Consider the following 14,364-nt stretch of genomic DNA (forward strand, 5'->3'; position numbering starts at 1 on the left):
TCAGTCGTGTTCGTTTTGAGGTCGCCCGTTCGACAGTTGTAAAGCTTCCTTATACGCGATTTTTTCGTCCAGCAACCCCAAGTTTTCATTTTGGGCTGTGAAAATAACGACCAGTCCCTGAGTAAGATGTAACAGGGCGTATACGATGAGTAAACATAGCGAGTACAGTATGCTACCGTCATGTTTCACCTGAAATGCAGATCTGTAACACGCGGTGCTGTTGTCAAGAGACCTTTTTAGCAAAGCAAGCGCCACCTGTGGCACGCAAGGGCTCATGGGAACTTAGAGCGCTTTGAAACATTATGAGACTGCCGGAGGAGGAAGTACAGGGAGAACAACAACGTCCCCGTGTGCGCAGCAACAGCGTCAGCCGTGGTAAACCATATAACCGAAGCAGACGACAGAGAAGTGTCCCTCCCATGATGCTGTGCGCCGCGCGCTTGGTGGCGCGCGGGCGTCTTTTTAAAGTCGTCTATTCCAATCTGCTTTGAATCGATCTCAATATGCTCAAAATACGATGTCCTGAACCCCTTCGAACCGATATAAAGGAGTAATATCGACATACGGATGTAATTATGGTAATGATATATGGATGTAATTATGCAAGGTGCATCGTAATCTGTAATTAATATGCGGCGCTCGGTTCCACAATTTCCTTCAGAGATCAGTTTCCCCGGAAAAGTTTCGGCAGCGGCTATCATGTCATCTCCATGCGCCCATTGTTTACCTATGACAGCTTACGCACACCTCGCACTCTTCCCAGCATGCCTTTCGCCTGTTCCCTCTCGCTCGTTGCCAAGAATGCACAATGAAAGCACTAGATCTCGACGGGTATCATTTGTGGTACTCCTACGCATCAGCCATAGAGCTTGGCTTTCCTCACTACACGAAGTGTACTGAGGTTAGGTCACGTCGAAAAGGGAAAAAAAAAGAGAAACACTGTCAAGGAGCCCGCGAAGAGGGAATCACACACGTAACATGAAAAACGGTTAGGAGCAACTAAGATTTATTTGAACAAGAACTTTCTTCAGGTTACACAACTAAGTGCGACACAAGTATATATACCAAGAGAACAGATGCAATAAAACAGGTTTCCAGAACTAAGTAAACAGAAAACAACCAGACAGTAATACAATGCATCACGTGAGGAACCGTCACATAAGAATCAGGAAAGAGAAAGTGTACGGGTAAACGAGACATTCGGAGAATTGGGGTTCAAAAGATTTGGTTCAAAAGATTCCTGATTCTTATGTGACGGTTCCTCACGTGATGCATTGTATTACTGTCTGGTTGTTTTCTGTTTACTTAGTTCTGGAGACCTGTTTTATTGCATCTGTTCTCTTGGTATATATACCGGTGTCGCACTTAGTTGTGTAACCTGAAGAAGTGCAGTCTCTTGCACGAAAGTTCTTGTTCAAATAAATCTTAGTTGCTCCTAACCGTTTTTCATGTTACGTGCGAGGTTAGGTCACGTTAGGTCAGTACACATTACACGCGGGGGGGGAGGGGGTTCCCCCCCCCCGCAGTTGTTCGAGACTGTGCTGGCAGAAGACGGTGCCAATTTTGTCGCGGAGCAATTGCGTGAGGAGGAGGCCGACTGTCGTCCGCTAGCGGAGTCCCTGTGCGTCTTCGCAACGAACAGGCGAAAGGCATGCTGGGAAGAGTGCGAGATGTCCGTAAGCTGTCATAGGTAAACAATGGGCGCATGGAGATGACATGGTCGCCGCTGCTTAAACTTTCCGTGAATCACGGGTCTCTAGAGGAATTTGTGGAACCGAGCGCCGCATATTAATTATAGATTACGATGCACCTTGCATAATTACATCCAGGTATGTAGATTTCAAGGTTCAAATCGAGTAGCGGACCTAAACTAGACATGCACCCAAATTTTGTTTCAGTATATGATGCATCCGACACGCCAATATAGGCTACAGAGTCACCGTCGTAAACGTTGCACGCCCTGCTACATTTAATGAGCATGCCCCAACACTTTTGCATTTTAGTATATGCTTCATCGTATTTGCAAATAGAGGCTGCTGGTTGATGACAGTACCTCTATATCCAAACGATATACTCTAGCAGCCTCCCCGAACCCCATCCCAGTAAGTGAAGTGGAGATTTGCGAAACTCAAGTCGTACGCCAGTAGCGTACAAGTGCTTGCAGTAAGCATGTATCTATGCTCCGACGCATAAAAAAGAAGAAAGAAGAAGAAATAAATACCGCACAAATACCTCCGCCAACCTCTTGCCAATCTTCTCTAAATGTCGTCATAACGTTGCCGTTTGTGGAATGTTGCAGTTGTCATGTTGCAGCAATGTTGTAAGAACATTTTCTAACAACGTTACTAGAATGTGGCCTAAAGAAGACATTAGCGACGTTTAGGCAACGTTTTGTAGGAAACATTTCGGCAACATAGCGTGCCACCAGGATCCAAGCTTACTAAGGTGATGTCGCATACTGCAGACAAACAGGGTTATCGGAACCGTTATCGTCACCTTCCCGTCTACTAAAACTAGCTAATATACGGTTTTCGTTCCTGCATTGAACTTGGTATCAGTTCTCGACGCGATCCGGTGGTAATGACTCACCTCATCTGTCTTCCCGCCGCATATTCCACCTTCTCCCTTTTACAGACTTCTGCGTCCAGCGTCGCAATCAACACACTCGTGCACGGAAACTACGTAGGCCTTCTCAAGAACAAAAAGTATGCACACCAAGTCGAACGCGACAACTGTGCTGTAAAATAAACGTATGGGCCCTAGATGGGAAAGTCAACACGAGTTCAATGTGTCCATTGTGACAAAAGCTGTCCGTTAGGCGTTAATAGAGCGAATAGACGAACTGCAAAGGAAACAGAATACGTACGCTATCAATAAAACGAGAGAGAGAGCGCGTGTGACACGGAATCATAGAACCGTAAATGTGAAACAATGGGGTAAAGTACTGTTGGTATTCGGTTACTGTGAGCGCAAAGGCAAGCGGTTCTGCAACGCGCAAGTCCCCGCCAGGAGAAATGCCTTCTTAATGCCGTCTCGCAGTTAATTCCGTTCCAAAATAACTTGGATTGTTTGCGAGGCAAAAATATTGAAGCTTTTGTGTTTTGGAGTCAGAATAATTTGTAATCACGCAGAAAGTGAAGTTTGAATTTGCTCGACAATTTCGCTCGGAAGCCCGTAAGCATGGTATCATGAAGTAAAGTGAGTAAGCGATGTTGATGGTGATGATGGTAACTAAAGGCTTTAAAGGTAGCAGGTTGGGCCGTTGTTGGCTTCACAGCTGTGGGCATCGTCACGACTGTAGCTGCAGATGATGATGAGATGATGATGTTGATGACAAGAAGATAAGGAAGTGAATCACGCATGCTTGGTAGCTTTGTGCATCTTCCAATTTGAAACTCGAGTTAGCCCTGAGTCGTTACCAGACAGCAGATTTTCGGGCAAGTGCCTTTTCTCGAATCAGGTCGGATAGGGCGTTTTAAACGTGTATCGTTCGTGTCTTTTTCGCCTTTTGGAACTTTTGTGCCTCTTTCATCAGTAAGTGCCGATAAATGCCTATACGGATATTCTTACTTTTTACAAAATCAAAACTTAGAGACAGCAGTTTCTAAGACCCCACGTCCCCTACAAGTTGCAGTGGTTCTTAACCTCTTCGAAGTTCGGCGATGAATTACCATAATGGCTCCAGTTACTTCTATTGCAGAGTACAAACTTTCGATGTTTTCTTGAAATGTCCATTGTACGAACTAACGTCAACAGTTACTTTATGAACTAAAGTTGAGCATCTTGTTTTGCGTAAGTTATTACCACAAAAGATGAGGACACCACCCAACAGAAAATATCTAGCGTACACCCTACATTCAGAATGATGTGTCCGATATAACTCCTTCACAGAAGTTATATCGCAATATTTGTAACTGCCTTTTTCTAGAAAATACGTGCCTTTTTCACTGTCCTTTTAGGTGTTTCAAGTAAATTTTAGTGCCTAAAAATCTGCTCTCTGCGCATTGTAGAGGCATCCAAGGCAGCCTTGTTATGCAAGGAAAGCAACCTAATTATGGGCCGTCATGCGTCTCGTGGAGAGGTGCCACTGGGATGGAAAATGTCCTGGAGGGCCTCTCGCAGTTTGCACGGCTATGGCGAGGGCTACATCGAACAAAATCAGATGATATCCGACTCGCTTGTTTCACAAAGAACACATTCTGTAGCCATGGGAGAGAATCCCTAGTCTAAGAAAAGCTTCGAAAGAAATACCAACGCTTTGTGCGACTGATATTGGACAGATGCACGGTCAGAGAGGTGTGAGCTGTTTCGAGGGCAGGGTCATGGCTATCCAAGTTTAACATAACCATTGCATGACGTCATTACTGACGCTCCCCCTTTCAAATTCAAACTTGTACATTGTCCTGGGATTAAAGGCCAAAAGTAGAAAAAGAAAAGTACAAAAATTTCTGTTCGCACGATGACGTTATCTTGAAATGAAAACAAAGGGAACGCGTCATTGGCGATTTATGAGCGAAAAGAACAGCGGTTTCCGCTTTCCTTCTCAAGCACGTCCACAGTGCGGAACGGCCTCTCATTGGTCACCGATATGTCCAATCATAGCGGGAGATCGTTCGGTGAGACCAATCCGAGCCCTCTCCGCATTGAAGCGCTTCTTGGGAAGGAGAGGCTTATTTCTTTCAATTGTAAATAACGAATGGCGAAATCAATGAACCCAGTTCGGTTTGTCCTGATATTAAACGGATCTTTCGTTCCGAGAGGGGAAATTTAGTGGCCCTGTAAAAATCATATTTGCTTGCGTATTTCTTATGCGGATATGTACTCCGTTTTAGAATATTGCAGTTTTCGAAATATGGGCGGAACTGCACTTTAAAGGAGCATGGAAATCATTTGGAACATATATTTTTCACCGCTTGTTATGAACATACTACCTTCATAAACTGTCACGCAATTCATTCGAAAAGCGCCAATTCCCCGAGGAAACTAGTTTGCAAGGATGCGCTCCGCGGCGACAGTCTCCCCCAAGCCGAGTCTGGCGTGCGGTGACGTCAGGTGGTCACTGTGGGCAGTGTAAAAGGTGTGGCCACTGTATTGCCGTGATGGCCCGGATTAAGGTGGATCGTACGCGGTTGTGGTTTCCGTTCCGATTGTGCCGTGGTGTCATTAATTAGTGAACAGTATTGTGCCTGTGTGTACAGCACATACATATATGATACGACTAAATACATTCCTGTCAGTTGGCGATTTATTCCATGTGCCATTGTTGTATGCTGCGTATGACCATTCAAAAAAGGAAACGCTTATTTGGCCATGTGTTTTGACGTTTCCCACAGATCGCTAGCAGATGAACTCTACAGACTTTATTTTGGTAGGTGTGCTTGTGGAGACGTTGCGCTCCTAGTATCAGTAAGATATGGTAAGCGCAATGTTACACAGCTATACACGGTCCGCTCTTTCGCCTCGGAGATACCAGTGTCCAAGCGGTTCAGAGCCCATAGTGTTGACCACAACACGGAGAAGTAATGATGGCCGACGACCTCTTCAAATGAAAACACTGGTCACTGCGCCGCATCTTCATGACTATGCATTTGTAATCAAGAAGAAGCACTATATTTCAATCCGAATGTTCGTTCACACTTAGCAACATCACTTATCAGCCTCCGGTACATTCGCGTGGCGAAATCGAAGCTTGCGGAGCTTAGGCTCCAACTCCATAAAACGTTTCGTCAAGAAGAGCAGACGTGTCGCCTAAAGAGTGTTCAGTTCATCACCTGTCCTTTCCACCACGTCCGATGAACAACAACGCTTCCTGCTCGGTCGGCTTGCCGGCGCCCAAGTCCGCAGAAATTACAAAAAAGAAAGAAAAAGACGGCGTGGCCACATGACGTCAGCGGCTCGCAGCCGAGTGAGGGGGCATTTCTGCCGCGAGATTCAAAACTCCTTTGCGCGCCAGCATTGCGCGCTACGCTCATACTTTTTGTGCGAATATGTATCACAGGGCTCAGAATCGTAATTTCTACTTCTCCCGTCATATTTTATTCCGATCACTTCCATGCTCCTTTAATAGGCAGTTGTAGGCGTCGCCACTGCGCATACCCAAGCGGTGTTTTGCGCAATGCGCAGTGGCGAGTGCTCACTTGTTTGGGGCCCCAAAGTGCATGGGCACCTTACGCTAAAACTCACTAACGCTTGGCTGGAGTTTCCTTGAGACGGCGCGGCAGGTGTGCCTGCGTCGTACTCAGGTGGCCAATCAATAAAGCCCGCCCGCGGCGCAATATGCGAGTATTATTTCCTGAGGTGGGGAGTAATGCATTACTGGTAATTCATTACTTTTGAGTAATGAGTAATGGTAATGAATTAGATTTTGCCAGCAATTAATGAGTAATGGTAATGCATTACAGTTCGACTGAGTAATGCAGGGTGGCATTACTCATTACTTTTGTCGAATGTTCATTGCGCCACGCGAAGATTTGGAACATCCATGTTTTCTTCAACCCGCCTTTAACAATGAGCACAGGGCAACATGGAAAGAGAAAGGCGCGGCCTGGGGAATTCTGCAAGGGTTCAATAGTCGGCGGTGTGTGTCACAAGTGTCTGCATGATGATATCACCGACATTTGGAGTAAAGGATATTAATCAGTGAAATAGAAACATAGCCTCTATGAAGGTAACACGTAATTATTGCTGTAGTGATTCACTGTTTTGGTATGGTACCGTGTTAGTTTCTCTTGTGCTGTCAGAGGTAGTTTTTCTGCCAGTTTTTCTGTAGGCTGGGCTTCATCCGCCGGCTCCATAATGCAAGAAAAGACATCTGCAATAAATCTTATCTATAGTTCTTGCCTATCAGACTCGCTTCTGCGTGGATTTAGTGGCACCAATTTGGGGATACTCGGGTGGCTATTGCCTATAGCAAAAAAAAAAAAAAAAAAGCGAGGAGGAAAACTTATGCATAGCATCTTTGAGGCTTATGCCCTAAAATGTAAATGTAATGCCAGAGTAATGCCATTACTTCGTTAAAGTAATGACATTACTAATGCATTACTAAGATCCAAAAAGTAATGAGTAATGTAATGCATTAGTTTTTATGCAAGTAATGGTAATGCATTACAAAATAAAAGTAATTTCCCCACCTCTGAAATTTATTTCACAATGTGTTCATAGTGCCGAGAAAGATAACGTGCGTGGTACAAATAAATATCCCTCCAACGTTATCGGTAATACAGGGTCCATATAGGTGCGACACAGTTTTGCACGGGGATACCGAAAAAGTAACGGAATGTCGCTCCACGGCACGCTACATCATTCAAAAGTAGCGGAACAATACAGCGTCGCTACAGATCCGAAAAAGTAACGAGATGCCGCTACCAAATAAGAGTAACGCAAATACTTTCCCGATATTTTACAGCTACTCTTCGTCGTCTTGTCATCTCGTTGGCAGTCGCCAACCCCCAGCTTCTCCCTGCAGTTTCTGTCGACGGATTGTTGAACTTTCCTACCTGAATGTGTAGAGTGTTTTTCTTTTTCTTTTTCGCAACCAACTTAAAATGGTCCGTTTTCGCTACTCTGCTGCTGCAACAAGTAGCGAATACGGTTTAGGGGGCCGCTGCGTCAAGAACATTGGTGGTATGTACTTGATGCGGGCTGCCACATTACCATCACCCAGTTACCCAGGAAGTTGTCCCAGAACGCCGGATCCCCCACCTGTCTGCAGGTATGTTTCGAATCCACGTCTTACGGGAAATACACATCCAGATTTTATTTGTTTTGATGACGACAACATAAGCCATAGTTACACATTTTGAAGGCAACCGTGCAGTACCTTAGTAATGCGGCCTTATAAACCCATAGCCCGCCCATTTTAAACATCTGACAGCATGCCACACATCCCAGTTTCACAGAAGCTCTTCTGAACTCGAGGTGGGGTCGGCGAACGCGATTTTCCTTGAATGGCAGCGTCGAGCTTTGCCTGAATGTTCGCAAAGGCATCTCTACCGTTGTAGTCCATCTCTCCTCTTTCCCAGTCTTCAAACCTTTCCTGCTCTTCTCGTTCTTCGCTGTGTTGCCCAGGCAGGAGTGGTGAATCAGGACAGACAGTCTGAATGGATGTGTCGCTTAAGATGCACAAAAGTCTATCCAAACTGACGTGTCTTTCGTGCATCATATCTCTGTCCGGAGGTGATGTTTCGGGTTTTGATGCACAGATTTCCTCACGGCAAACCAACCCTGGACGCCTGGATCCATCACCGCATGGGTGTCTCGCGAGTTTCGGTTGTACGTACGTCGAGAATATATCCCACCACTTTTGAACATGATCGCTCTTATGAGGACATTCTGGACATGGAGTAACCAGTCCACTTGCCCAGTCAAAGTTTTGATTCCAGGGTTTCTCCAGCCCCGTGAAGTGAACGATCTTCGTTGTCGAAAAGCCGTAATGTAGATAGGCTTCCTCGAAGAAGGGCCTCCCACCAGCAGCTTGGAGGTTGTACGTGAAAGGGAGGTGTAGGGTGATGTTACTGCGCCAGATCTCGCCGAAGTAAATGTTGAGGAGGCCTCGGAAAACGCCGTCGAAGCTGGGCTTCTCTCGCGCGGTCTTCATGAGAAGACCATGCGTGCGACGGGAAGGTTGGAAAACGAAGACGCCGGTGTCGAACATGTCGGGCCAGCTACGCAATGGGGCGGCCGAGAATGCGGGGCGGTCGAAAAGTTCGTCGCAGTTGGATATAACGATGGTGTCGGCGTCTAGAAAGACGCACTTGCTGTAGGCTGTTAGACACCAGCAGTGGAGCTTCGTGTAAGACGCTTGGACGTTATCGCGTTCCCGTTCCGGGAAGCCCAAGGGATCTCTGCAACTGGAACAAAGAGAAAGATCCATATGTTTTCTAAGCACTTGTTATAACCGCATGACCAAGCGATAGTAGTTTAGACGTGTTCCGTGTGTCTCTGGGTCGATGAATGATTAACGTTAATGAAAAGTATTATCTACAAAACGGGACCAATTAGCTTTATGCATGTCGTGTATACAACGTAAACAACGATCGGGAATTAGCCGAGGCAGGCGACAAACATGGACGACACAACACAAACACGTAAGCCTCCAACTCACATTAAACAACCTAGGAAAAATGCGCGGACGCCAGTACTCGGACCTATAGTGATTCCTGATTTTCAGTCAGGGATGCTAGCCCAGACGAACGAGTGTCGGGCACAAATAGACAAATAAAATCATTTAAATCGTCCCTATTACGCCCTCCATCATACCTATACGCGAAGATAGCAAACGAGCCAAAATCCTACATGCACTCTATTCACTTCAATAGGACCTACTGGGAGCCGTTTACGCCCTGGAGTCGAAAGGAGGGTATAGAGATAGGGGGCGGTGGGGGGTTGGGGGCGATACCACGCCACCCCATAGTGAAGCATTCAGAGGTTCAAAGTCTGAAATCAGCGCAGTCTCATGCCGGCACCGCGTATAGAACATGCGAGGGAGGCTCCGCAACCTGACATATTGTCCCTGCAGTCTTCGACTAACCGACACTCTAACAAGCCAACTTAACTACATAGTGCGGTGAAGTTGGGTTTTTAGAGTCACCCTCACCCTAGCCATAAAGTAGTCGACGTCCCTTCGTTTTATGTTGCTCGAGTACGTCAGGCTCTCTAAGCGAAACCGTAGCTAAAAAGTGAATTTAATGCATTTCGTGTTCTGGTCTATACACCGCCCATGTTTTCGGTATTCTGATAGCTGCGCGGACATTCTCGAACGATCAGCGAAACGTGATGGACGTCTCACTGAAAACAGTGCAACGCGCACACTCACGATGGTGTAATCACTGTAGTGTCTTTCCCCACTGCAACGACTAGCGCAATTCGCGTTAGGAGTTGAATAATAAGTGAATGCGTTCCTGCTTCGGGAGAAGTTGAGACGTACAGCTCAGCTTCGCTCGCACATCCAAAGACATATGGAACTGTCTTAGGCCGGCACATGTTGCCTCTGAGTAACGACGCAGGTATGTACATGAAAGAACTGATCCTACAGCTGGCTAACCGTTTCAGTGACTTTCATCTTTCGGCGCAGGTATGCTTGAAACAGTCTTTGCAGACTGACCAATTTAGAGCGCGAATTTTCACGATTTTTTTCTTAGTTTGGGACAGACTCCAAGGGTTGTATTTATGATGCATATAAATGCATGTTTTGGACGTTATACAGCATACCCTGCATACATAGTTCATATTTTGCCATATTTGCAGGTGACAAGGAGCGAGCTTCCTTCTTCTTGTAATAAAGTTTGGCTGGCTTCCAACAAGGTTTTGGGTCTTTTTCAGCAAGAGTATCGATCAAAATAGAATATTTTCCACGTTTCTATGAGATGTGACGGCGGCCCCCACAGCGCGAAATGCTACCGAACAATGTGCGCGCTTACACCATCGCATTGCGTCCGAGTGCATTCGCTACGCGTATGTGGTCAGTGGACAGTGCCTCACTTTCTTTACCATCATGAAGAGGAGCGCATTTCAATCTGCGCAGTTCCGACACCAAAGCCTTCAGCTGCATGTTTTATGTCTGGGGCGCAAGCCTTCTTTATTATGTACTCCGTTGAACGAAGTCGGCTTTATTTTACCGTGTCATCACTGATACGATGTTATTACAATAATAAATTTCGTCAAATATTCATTAGATGCATCGTCCTCACACCAAGAACGACGTAGAACACTACATACATTCAGTTTCTACTGCAAAGATTCCGAGACTTTCTGTGCATAAAGTTGCATGCATATTTCGGGAGTTTTTTTTTTAGCACATATTTATCAGCGTCCTGTACAATGTTGTGAACACACGTCAGAAACGACGTAGTTGCAGCATATTTGAATGCAGTGATGAGCAGTACTTGAAGTACTGAAGTACATATACAATTGTCTACTTTGTTGCTTCAAGTACTTCATTCTGTACAGTACTTTTCCATACCCGAGTGGAAACACAGACACACACAAAGGAAAGTAACAAGTAAGATTGCTGTCCTTCTTTTTTATAGTATACCAAAATATTCAAGGATGAACAAATCAGGAAAGAAACATACTTTCCACAAGAGCGGCTAGTCGCCTGAGCAGTAAGTGTGAATGATGTCATCTGTTTCAGTTCATATTCAGGGGTAAGCACAAACTAGCTGGGCATTCCAAATAGAATTTGAACAAAAAAGATCTTACATCGTCATTTAGCCAGTCTAAACAATTCTGTCACCACCAAACAACGACACGTGGCGCTAGTAAACTAACATTACAATGTAAAAAAGAGAGGACATGGCTGGACTAAGGATGTGACGCAACATACTCTCTTCTTTAGTCCCAATTCTTCTGTTTTATTCTTGTTTTTTTTTTTCGTTTGCACTTTCAACGCAAGTGTAACTTGCTTGTTGAAATGCATAGCTACTCTTGAATCAGTTGCAATATGCGTGAAGTACAATTCCCAGTACCTTTGATGTACCATTGATGTAAGGCATTTTGTACTCTAAGTACAAATTTCAAGTATAGGCCCATCATTGTATGCACGCTTTTAACATAACCACGTAAAATGTTCACGCTAACTAAACATGTGAATCGACAGCGCGTTTTTCTAACATCTGCCAGCCTCTCCGATGGCTCACGGTAAAGATACACCTTTGTGACAGTATTTACGTTTTCTGCCAGATCGATGCCGCACAGCTGTGAAACACTGAACTGGCCGCTCCAGGTTCACACGACCGACCCCGCATTCACTTGCGGAGAAGTTGCTGCTTTTCGCGTGGGTCGCTGAGCTGCACATGTGTTTTGCTGCTGAAATCATGGATGAAGGAAACACTGCAAACAACGACCAGCAAATAAACCCAAACGTGCCACAATGCGGCTCTGCGCGTTGAAGGGACAGCAGTTTGTCTTTTCGCGCTTTCTTCTTTCCACAAAGACCTACCTTTCCTACCTTGACGCAGCGTCGGAAGAGATGGATTGCGCGTCTCAAAATCGCCAAACCTGCTATACATCAGCAATGCTTGTTTGTATATGGGCCAGAACTCTTGGAGCGGTATAACTGCCTACATATCTGATGGACTTTTTTTTTGTTGTTGTTCTAAAGCACATTTAAGATCTGTGCAGCTCACATCAGGAAAGGAAGCAAAACATTGTCTAGGCAAAACAGAACAAGTTTGATCCAAACTTGACTAGCCATTATGTGTAAGAAAGCGCAAGGGATAGCGCGAAAGCATACCAAGTCAGTTTTGTAAACTCTGCATTTGGTTAAATCACTTGGGAAAGAATGCAGAAAGAATGCGAAGTTTCGTTAAGGTTTCCCAAAAACATGCGCACCAATGACGCACGGTTGTCGCAACATTATCGTATAAACTGTAAACTACATTCGTACACGCGCTACACACTTAGAAGATCTTAGCTGTAAGAAAGCAGCAGCACAGCTGTCGTGTGCTTGCATGTCTCTCGCATTCCTGCGGCGCAGGATAATAGCTGCTTGCTAGTTCGGCCTCTCAACCAGTAAACATGAAGTTCACCTTCACGAAGTGTGGTTGATCAAAGACGCCAGATATTCGCAAATAATACGCGACAACTATAGCCTTCTCTTTGAAGAACTCCGTTACGCCCGGCAGAAGTATATGAGCAGCGTGTAATTCTAGTTCGCCTTCAACGCATCGAGAATCAACATTGCAGTTCAGAAATATCAAAACCGAAACCGAGGAACAACCCGGATACGTCCGCCATGTTGGAGTTTAGATGCGCCACATATACAGGTCGTGCAAAACGCGACCTGGAGTAACAGGCTGACTACATACCTACAGGAAAGAAAGTGCATATATTCATATTCACCACAGAAGATTGACAACTTGAACGCTGTCAAAAACCTGCGACAGGAGATGCTTCATGACGGGACCAACGTCTCTGGTGACCAGTACAACCAATAGCTTGGTGGCCTTGACTTCGCGCAGTGAGTAGGCCAGTACGAGAGCTCCGAATGCGTAAGTGTCATTGGTAGCCAATGTGACGTACGCCTCGTCAAGCCCTGGCGGAGTGGACACAGACATTTCCTCTGCTACCTTTGTAGATACAGTTGTCGCTACCGCAGAACGGGAAACGCGTCTTCCATTAGAACCTCTTTGTCGTCGTTGTTTAATGGTGCTCGCTTCGGGTACCCCAGCACATATGTTTTGTGAAAGGGTACTCTGCAGGGCTCTCACACTACGGTATGGCACATATAAGCCGAACCTTTACAGCTGCACGTGATGGAACTGTTTGTTTACACAGCGTGCCACAGCTAGGATAGCGGCAAGCTTCAGTCAATGACGAGCGAGACTCTGGAGACTCTCATCTAAAGATTACAGCAGAAAAAAACAGGACTTATAGGAAATATTTAAACGGGAAATGATTAATTGAATATTTCTGAGAATGCGTTTCGGAAGAATGTCCTCCTTCAGGAAGAGAGGAACTGACACATAGACCATAAGATGATACTTCCAGAGACAGAAACAGAATGCTCGCTACTGAGCGTAGTATACATATCCAACATCCTAATTGGTCACACGCACAGATTATCTTGGACAGGCCGTTTGCATAAAAGTTAAGTACGAGTCTCATACTCATTCTCATTCTCAATAGCCTTGCCAGCGATTCCTGCACGCGCACCGAGCACGTGCTAGATCACCATACGCGAGCTCTACGCACTGCAAAGGCTATTGAGAATGAGTCTGAACACAACTTTTATGTCAACGGGGCCCTCTTTATAGGTCAAGGCAAGAAAGTGTGAGGAGGAAGAAATGGAAGAAGGGCGTTTGTGTGCAGAGCAGGGGCAAACCATTTTCCGAGAAAGTCCTATACACAACGGAATCGGATTCACATCAATTCGGGTTCAAATGTTTATCAACGCAACAAAATAAACACAGAAATACATAGCATAGAAATAAATACAAAAAACTGTTCTTTTATGAAGTACACCAGAATTGCTTGCAGGTTATACGTTCGATAAAAACACATCAAAATTCTAAACCGAAATCCGAAGCACAAACATGAAGGAAATCACGAGTCACGTGCTATCCTCCTTTACCAAATGAGCTCCTCCTTCTCGGGAAAGCGGAAGCGCCCAACGTACACGGCGTAAACGTTTTGGTGGCGAAGAGGAAGAGGCAGCGCTCTGGCTTGGTGAGGGAGTGTTGCTACGAGAGCTGACTGTGGGGGTTCCAGAAAGGAAGGTTTGAGTCGTGCTTTGGTCACAACATCCTGTCGATTATGAAACTGAAGGGTGAAGTGCTGATGACTTCGAAGAAGTTGAAAGAACTGAAGTTCCGGCCTTCCAAAAAGCGCTGGAAATGCCGCATAGCGCTGTAGACGGCGCAAAGC

At 45.5% G+C, this 14,364-nt stretch overlaps 1 protein-coding gene across 1 annotated transcript; it reads right to left on the reverse strand.

The window, feature by feature from the left end:
* Positions 1-7,731: 7,731 nt before the first annotated feature.
* On the reverse strand, positions 7,732-13,255 carry LOC135375708 (glycogenin-1-like). The gene is made up of 2 exons (XM_064608364.1): positions 12,841-13,255; positions 7,732-8,849 (listed from the first exon to the last, which is right to left on the reverse strand). Exons 1-2 carry the CDS (start codon positions 13,053-13,055, stop codon positions 7,859-7,861), a joined length of 1,206 nt encoding a protein of 401 aa, XP_064464434.1. The 5' UTR covers positions 13,056-13,255; the 3' UTR covers positions 7,732-7,858.
* Positions 13,256-14,364: the final 1,109 nt, after the last annotated feature.

This window comes from Ornithodoros turicata, unplaced genomic scaffold (genome assembly GCF_037126465.1).
Source record: "Ornithodoros turicata isolate Travis unplaced genomic scaffold, ASM3712646v1 ctg00000916.1, whole genome shotgun sequence".
Taxonomy (NCBI): domain Eukaryota; kingdom Metazoa; phylum Arthropoda; class Arachnida; order Ixodida; family Argasidae; genus Ornithodoros; species Ornithodoros turicata.

What these genes read in the sequence shown, in the direction of transcription:
- LOC135375708 (XM_064608364.1), bottom strand. Translation starts at nt 13,055, where the DNA reads ATGTCTGTGTCCACTCCGCCAGGGCTTGACGAGGCGTACGTCACATTG. An exon ending in CAAGTTGTCAATCTTCTGTG is followed by an intron (nt 8,850 to 12,840) that starts GTGAATATGAAT and finishes TCTTTGTTCCAG; the next exon opens with TTGCAGAGATCCCTTGGGCT.